Source organism: Rhinoraja longicauda, chromosome 16, assembly GCF_053455715.1.
Source record: "Rhinoraja longicauda isolate Sanriku21f chromosome 16, sRhiLon1.1, whole genome shotgun sequence".
In the NCBI taxonomy this organism is placed as follows: Eukaryota; Metazoa; Chordata; class Chondrichthyes; order Rajiformes; family Arhynchobatidae; genus Rhinoraja; species Rhinoraja longicauda.
This window is the reverse complement of record NC_135968.1, coordinates 8,151,484-8,159,575: the sequence shown is the minus strand read 5'-3', so window position 1 is coordinate 8,159,575 and position 8,092 is coordinate 8,151,484. Positions and strand designations below refer to the sequence as shown.

The 8,092-nt window shown below is 44.6% G+C and overlaps 1 protein-coding gene across 1 annotated transcript in view; it reads left to right on the top strand.

Moving 5' to 3' along the window:
- The first annotated feature begins 7,761 nt into the window (after positions 1-7,761).
- papss2b (3'-phosphoadenosine 5'-phosphosulfate synthase 2b) overlaps positions 7,762-8,092 on the top strand; it is a 65,051-nt gene continuing 64,720 nt past the window's right edge. Inside the window, exon 1 of the mRNA XM_078413151.1 lies at positions 7,762-8,073. Coding sequence (XP_078269277.1) covers positions 8,047-8,073 — 27 coding nt within the window. The 5' untranslated portion in view covers positions 7,762-8,046. The remainder of the gene's footprint in view (positions 8,074-8,092) is intronic.

The following is an 8,092-nucleotide window of genomic DNA, read 5'->3' as shown; positions in this document are numbered from 1 at the left end:
TATCAGTCCCGCCGTCCCGGGAACTAACCTGGCGAACCTGCGCTGCACTCCCTCAAGAGCACGAGTCTGTAAGCAAAGGCAAGCAATAGTAAGCTGCAGCCTTGCCCACTGCAGTCGAAGCTGCAGCTGCAGCAAGCTACAGATGTCACCTCTGCCCACATCTTCAACGACACATTCAGGATCGAACCCGGGTCTCTGGCGCTGCGAGGCAGTAGCTCCAAATTAGATAATAGACAATAGACAACAGGTGCAGGAGTAGGCCAATCGGCCCTTCGAGCCAGCACCGCCATTCAATGTGATCGTGGCTGATCATTCTTAGTCAGTACCCCGTTCCTGCCTTCTCCCCATACCCCCTGACTCTGCTATCCTTAAGAGCTCTATCTAGCTCTCTTTTGAATGCATTCAGAGAATTGGCCTCCACTGCCTTCTGAGGCAGTGAATTCCACAGATTCACAACTCTCTGACTGAAAAAAAGTTTTTCCTCATCTCCGTTCTAAATGGCCTACCCCTTATTCTTAAACTGTGGCCCCTGGTTCTGGACTCCCCCGACATTGGGAACATGTTTCCTGCCTCTAATGTGTCCAACCCCTTAATAATATTATACGTTTCGATAAGAGCCCCTCTCATCCTTCTAAATTCCAGTGTATTTAATTACAGTTAGAACACAAAGTACTTGAGCTATAACACCAGGATAAGCCCTCAACTACGAAAACCAAGCCCAAAGCCAAAGTACCATCTAAACTGATTACGCCAACTTATGCTCAGGACAATAACTAACTCCATTTGCAATAATATGCTACTTGTTAACAAGCAAACTTTAAAAAAGTCTAGGCTTGTAGACGCCAGTATAACATTTGGGTTATCTGATTTCATTCCAAGAACGTTTCAGGTTTTGAGGGCAAGGCTTTGATGGACATTCGATTCCTCTTTATTCCAGATACAATGGACTCTTTTTGAATTCTGGTTAAGAGTTGAGAGTTATCCTGATCTCAATCTGGGTTTCAGTCGGTCAGAGGGCACAATCTCACGGCTTCACGTGTATATGTGGCCATTGGACTGATATACGTCCCCTAGAGCCACTGCCTCACAGCGCCAGAGACCCGAATTCGATCCTGATCTCCCATCTACCTCATTGGAGACCATCGGACTATTTTTGATCAGACTTTACCATGCACTTAACGCTATTCCCTTATCATATATCAATACACTGTGAACACGTGTAATTGTAATCACATATTGTCTTTCCTTAGCGTGCAAACAAAAGATTTTCGCTGTACCTCAATGCACGTGACAATAAATTAAACTCAACTAAACTGATGTGGCCATGAGATATTCTCGTATACATTGTCCAAAGTTAAGTGTAGGAAGGAACTGCAGGTGCTGGTTTAAAGTGAAGATAGACACAAAAAGCTGGAGCAACTCAGCGGGACGGGCAGCATCTCTGGAGAGAAAGAATGGGTGACGTTTCGGGTCGAGACCCTTCTTCACACTGGAGCAGTCACAGATTCCTTCTCTCCGGTGATGCTGCAGTTACTCCAGCTTGTTGTGTATCTTCGGCCAGAGTTAAGTCACAGTGTAAGAGCTCCCATTGTAAATGTGTCATTCATGGAAACACGTGCCAGACTCGAAATAATGATGTATACAATATCGAAAAATAGAAACGAAGAACTACGGATGCCAGTTAATACCCAAAATGACACAGAGTGCTGGAGTAACTCAGGTCAGGCAGCATCTCTGGAGAACATGGATAGGTGACGTTTCACTCCAAGGTTTGTACATTAATTGGCTTAGTACAAATGTAAAGTTGTCCCTAGTGTGTGTGGGGCAGTGTTAATGTGTGGGGATTGCTGGTCGGTGCGGACACAGTGGGCTTTACACCTGCATCAGAGATTGGGAAGATTTGGCCCCATTCCCTCCCCCCATACCTGCTACTGTAAGTGAACGAGTCCAGTCTTGGTGTCGAAACAAAGAACTGCAGATGTTGGTTCATACCAAAGACAGACACAAAGTGCTGGAGTAACTCAGCGGGTCAGCCAGCATCTGCGGAGAGAAAGAATGAAGGGTGATGTTCTGGGTCAGGGCCATTCTCCAGTCTAATGAACATTAGGCAACATTTTTCTCCAGGGATGCTGCCTGACCCTGCACTTACTCCAGCACTTTGTGTCTATCTTAATTCCAGTCTTGGTACAGTTCAATGATTCAATAACACTTTATTGTCACATGTACTGTTGTTTTGCATGCAACCCAGTAAAATCATATGGCAGAACTCATCCAGGCAGTACACAAGTGTCACCACGTTTCTGGCGCTGGAATTTTGAAGGATGAGAGGAGATCTTATCGAAACGTACAAGATTATTAAGGGGTTGGACACGTTAGAGGCAGGAAACATGTTCCCAATGTTGGGGGAGTCCAGAACCAGGGGCTACACTTTAAGAATAAGGGGTAGGCCATTTAGAACTGAGATGAGGAAAAAGTTTTTCAGTCAGAGAGTTGTGAATCTGTGGAATTCTCTGCCTCAGAAGGCAGTGGAGGCCAATTCTCTGAATGCATTCAAGAAAGAGCTAGATAGAGCTCTTAAGGATAGCGGAGTCAGGGGGTATGGGGAGAAGGCAGGAACGGGGTACTGATTGAGAATGATCAGCCATGATCACATTGAATGGCGGTGCTGGCTCGAAGGGACGAATGGACTACTCCTGCACCTATTGTCCATTGTCTATTGTCTATAGTTCATAAGACCATAAGATATACAGTAGGAGCTGAATGAGGCCATTTAGCCCATCAAGTCTACTCCACCGTTTCATCACGGCTGATCGATCTTTCCCTTCTAACCCCATTCTCCTGCCTTCTACCCATAACCCTTGACACTCATTCTAATCAAGTATCTGTCAATCACCGCCTCAAAAATACCCATTGACTTGGCCTCCTCAGCCATCTGTGGCAATGAATTCCACAGATTCACCACCCTCTGACTAAAGAAATTCCTCCTCATCTCCTCCCGAAAGGTACGTCCTTTTATTCTGAGGCTGTGACCTCTGGTCCTAGACTCTCCCACTGGTGGAAACATCCTCTCCACATCCACTCTATCAATTCCTTTCACAATTCGATTTGGTTTATGTTTAGGTTCAGTGAGGTACAAAGTTTGTTTTTGCCTGGTACAATCAAATCTATCTCCAGTACACCTGATAGAGTAAAGTGAAAACTTCAACATCTGCAGTCTGAAGAAGGATCTGCACTCTAATCATCCCTTATCCATGTTCTCCAGAGATGCTGCCTGACCTGTTGAGTTATTCCAGCACTCGGTGTTGTTTAGTGTGTAAGCCAGCATCTGCAGTAGTTTATTTCTATGGGGAAGATGCTGAGTGCAGAAAATAGTTCCCAGTCTTGTAGCACATCAGCTCCATAGACAAAGTTCAACGTCCGCAATGGGGTAGAGGTGAATCGGACGGTACCCTAGTTCATGGAAGACGTTCACTCGAGATGAGGAAAAACTTTTTCAGTCAGAGAGTTGTGAATCTGTGGAATTCTCTGCCTCAGAAGGCAGTGGAGGCCAATTCTCTGAATGCATTCAAGAGAGAGCTAGATAGAGCTCTTAAGGATAGCGGAGTCAGGGGGTATGGGGAGAAGGCAGGAACGGGGTACTGATTGAGAATGATCAGCCATGATCACATTGAATTGCGGTGCTGGCTCGAAGAGCCGAATGGCCTCCTCCTGCACCTGTTGTCTATTGTCTATTGTCACTCATGATTTGACCTTTAGTTTCAGTTTTAGTGATAGATACTGCATGGAAACTGGCCATGCGGCCCACCGAATCCACACCAACCGTTGATCACACGTACATCCGTTCTATGCAATCCCAGTTTCGCATCCCGCACACTAGGAGCAATTAACAGGAGCCGATTAACCTAAAGAATGTGCACGTCTTTGTCGTGTGGGAAGAAACCGGAGCACCCGGAGAAAACCCACGCGGTCACAGGGAGAACGTACAAACTCCATACAGACAGCACCCTTACAGAGATCAGGATCGAACCCAGGTCTCTGGAGCTGGGAGGCAGCAGCTCTACCAGCTGTGCCACCGTACCGCCCTTGTAGAGATTGATTCATTTATTTCTCTCTCTTTGTTAAAGTGAATGTTCAGAACACTAAAACCTTGTGCAAGTCACGCTTCCTTGAGCCTGACGCCATTTCCCCTCCCTGTGCACAAGGTTAGAGATGCAAAGGAGACAAAGGGGTGTCAGATAAAGAGAGATGCGCGAAATATAAAACCAGAGGAGAAGATCTAGGTGTAAGGGGACGGTGTTTTGTTCAGTTTAGAGACACAGCGCGGAAAGAGGCCCTTCTGCCCACCGGGTCCATTCCGACCAGCGTTCCCCGCACATTAAACACTACCCTACACACACTGGGGACAATTTTACATTCATAGCAAGCCAACTAACCTACAAACCTGTTTGTCTTTGGAGCGTGGGAGAAAACCAAAGATCCTGGAGAAAACCCACACAGATCACGGGGAGAAGGTACAGACAGCACCCGCAGTCAGGATCGAACCCTGATCTCAGGCGCTGTAAGGCAGCAACTCTAGCGCTACGCCACCATGCTGTGCAACAGCTTCTTCCCTACAGCCATCAGGCTATTAAACACTACAACCTCCAAATAAGCTCCGAACTACATAGACCTGGGGCATCGCTTTTGTCTTTTTGCACTATTATTATTTGTTTGTTGTTCTGTATATGTACGTATGTCTGTGTATATATATATATCTATATATATATAAATTTATGAACCATACCAAGACTGGACTTAAGATAGACATAAAGTGTCTATATATCCGTGTATATATATATATACACATATAAGGATATATAGACAAAAATATGAATACACACACGCATATATATGTGTGAGTGTGTGACCCCTATACCGGCGATAGACACAAAAAGCTGGAGTAACTCAGCGGGACAGGCAGCATCTCTGGGGAAAAAGAATGGGTGAGACCCTTCTCAACTAGTCAGGGGAAAGGGAAATGGGAGATATAGATGATGATGTAGAGAGGTAAAGAGAGTCTGAAGAAGGGTCTCGACCTGAAACGTCACCCATTCCTTCTCTCCAGAGATGCTGCCTGACCTGCTGAGTATATATATATATTGCTCATATATATATATATACTAGCAAAGAGGGCCCGTTGGGCCCGTCCCCACACCCCCCATTTTCTCCTCCCCCTTCCCCACTCTTACTCTCCCCACACCATGGATTGAGGTTTGGAGAAGGGAATTGGGGAAGAAAGGGGGGGAGGGGGAGGAGAGATGGGGGTGGCGAGGTGTGGAGGGGGGAGGGAGCTTGGGGGGAGAGAGGGGGGGTGAGGGGTGGAGTTGAGGATGGAGTGAGGCCTCCCCCTTCCCCACTCTTACTCTCCCCACACCATGGATTGAGGTTTGGAGAAGGGAATGGGGGAAGAAAGGGGGGGAGGGTGAGGAGAGATGGGGGGCAAGGTGTGGAGGGGGGAGGGAGCTTGGGGGGAGAGAGGGGGGGTGAGGGGTGGAGTTGAGGATGGAGTGAGGGTGGAGAGGGGAGGGAGGGGGACCTCCCCTTTTCCCAGTCAGCTCTAGCTCATCTCACTGGGGTATTGTGACGTCATACACTGAAGGCCTTCAATAAAAGGCTTTGAAAAAAAACGTTTTATCTTTTAAACCTCTTTAACTTAAAAAATATATGACCGAATTAAATAAAAATATCATTTTCTAGTAGCTATCTGCGTTGTGATTAAGGTGGTGCAAAAATTGTGGCGCTACGGTTTACCGTTTTTCCGACATCAGCCGACATCAGTGAAATATATATACATACAAGATCTGAGTTTTAATAGTATATAGATATATATATATATATATATATATATATATATATACATATACATACATTGCTCATATGTATGTGTCCTTATATGTCCATGTGTATATATCCTTATATATCCATTTTTATGCACACATACATATCTGCAGATGCTGGTTTAAACCAAAGATAGACACAAAAAGCTGGAGTAACTCATCGGGTCAGGCAGCATCCCCGGAGAGAAGGAATGGGAGACGTTTTGGGTCGAGACCCTTCTTCAGAACTAGTACACACACACACACATATATATATATACATATATATATATATATCTAGTGTAAGAAAATAACTGCAGATGCTGGTACAAATCGAAGGTATTTATTCACAAAATGCTGGAGTAACTCAGCAGGTCAGGCAGCATCTCAGGAGAGAAGGAATGGGTGACGTTTCGGGTCGAGACCCTTCTTCAGACTGATCTTTGGGAGTGTTGAGTTACTCCAGCATTTTGTAAAGGGAAGTATATATATATCTATATTGTTATCTATATATATATCTGTATGTTTCTTTTTGTTTGGTGTTGGTTTGTGATTGTGTTATTGCTTATTTTTATTTCTCTTGTTGTTGGACTGTGGGTAATCTTTCATTTCACTGCACATTTATGTGTATGTGACAAATAAACTTGACTATTGACTATTGACTATTGACTATTGATATATATACTGAACTTTTAAAAACAATTATTCGTTTACTCTAGTATAAGAAGATAACTGCAGATGTTGGTACAAATCGAAGGTATTTATTCACAAAATGCTGGAATAACTCAGCAGGTCAGGCAGCATCTCAGGAGGGAAGGAATGGGTGACGTTTCGGGGTCGAGACCAGAAGAGATGGGAGACGTTTTGGGTCGAGATCCTTCTTCAGAACTAGTACACACACACACACATATACACACACACACATACATATATATATACATATATATATATCTAGTGTAAGAAAATAACTGCAGATGCTGGTACAAATCGAAGGTATTTATTCACAAAATGCTGGAGTAACTCAGCAGGTCAGGCAGCATCTCAGGAGAGAAGGAATGGGTGACGTTTCGGGTCGAGACCCTTCTTCAGACTGATCTTTGGGAGTGTTGAGTTACTCCAGCATTTTGTAAAGGGAAGTATATATATATCTATATTGTTATCTATATGTATATCTGTATGTTTCTTTTTGTTTGGTGTTGGTTTGTGATTGTGTGTGTTATTGCTTATTTTTATTTCTCTTATTGTTGGACTGTGGGTAATCTTTCATTTCACTGCACATTTATGTGTATGTGACAAATAAACTTGACTATTGACTATTGACTATTGATATATATACTGAACTTTTAAAAACAATTATTCGTTTACTCTAGTATAAGAAGATAACTGCAGATGCTGGTACAAATCGAAGGTATTTATTCACAAGACGCTGGAGTAACTCAGCAGGTCAGGCATATATTTATAGATAACAATATAGATAACAATATAGATATATATATACTTCCCTTTACAAAATGCTGGAGTAACTCAACACTCCCAAAGATCAGTCTGAAGAAGGGTCTCGACCCGAAACGTCGCCCATTCCTTCTCTCCTGAGATGCTGCCTGACCTGCTGAGTTACTCCAGCATTTTGTGAATAAATTATTCGTTTACTCTCTCGCTCACATAGCACACAGTACCAGCGTTTACATATTCTGTTGTGCTGCTGCAAGTAAGAATTTCGTTGTTCTGCCCGGGACATCACGACAATAATAAAACTCTCTGGAGATGCCAGTGTGAGGGTGGGTGCAAGGCAGGACGTAGCAGGAGAGAGGGGATCTCTCTGCGAGTTCCCGAGGCCAATTCTTGACTTGGGAGGCGAGTAGGGCGTGCATTCACTCGGTGGGTCTCAGCTCTGCACAGTGCCCCACTTTCTGCAAAGCTTCTCTCTCTCTCTCTCTCTCTCTCTTCCCAAAGACCGGTTTCCTGTGCTTGCCAGCAGCCGGCAATGACGTGGCCGAGTATTAATATGCAGATCTTAGCTCAAGGGGCTGCCCTAGAGAGGAAATGCTACGTGTCCGGGTGATTTAAAAAAGGCTAGACACTTGGACGATGCAGCCCCACTCCACGCCTCCTCTGCCTGGTCAATTTCAGTGATACACAGACACACACACACACACAGATCACTTGCTTGGCACCACGACGACCTTTCAGCATGTCAGAAGATAAGAAGGCGATTACGGTAAGGCACAGAGGAAAGA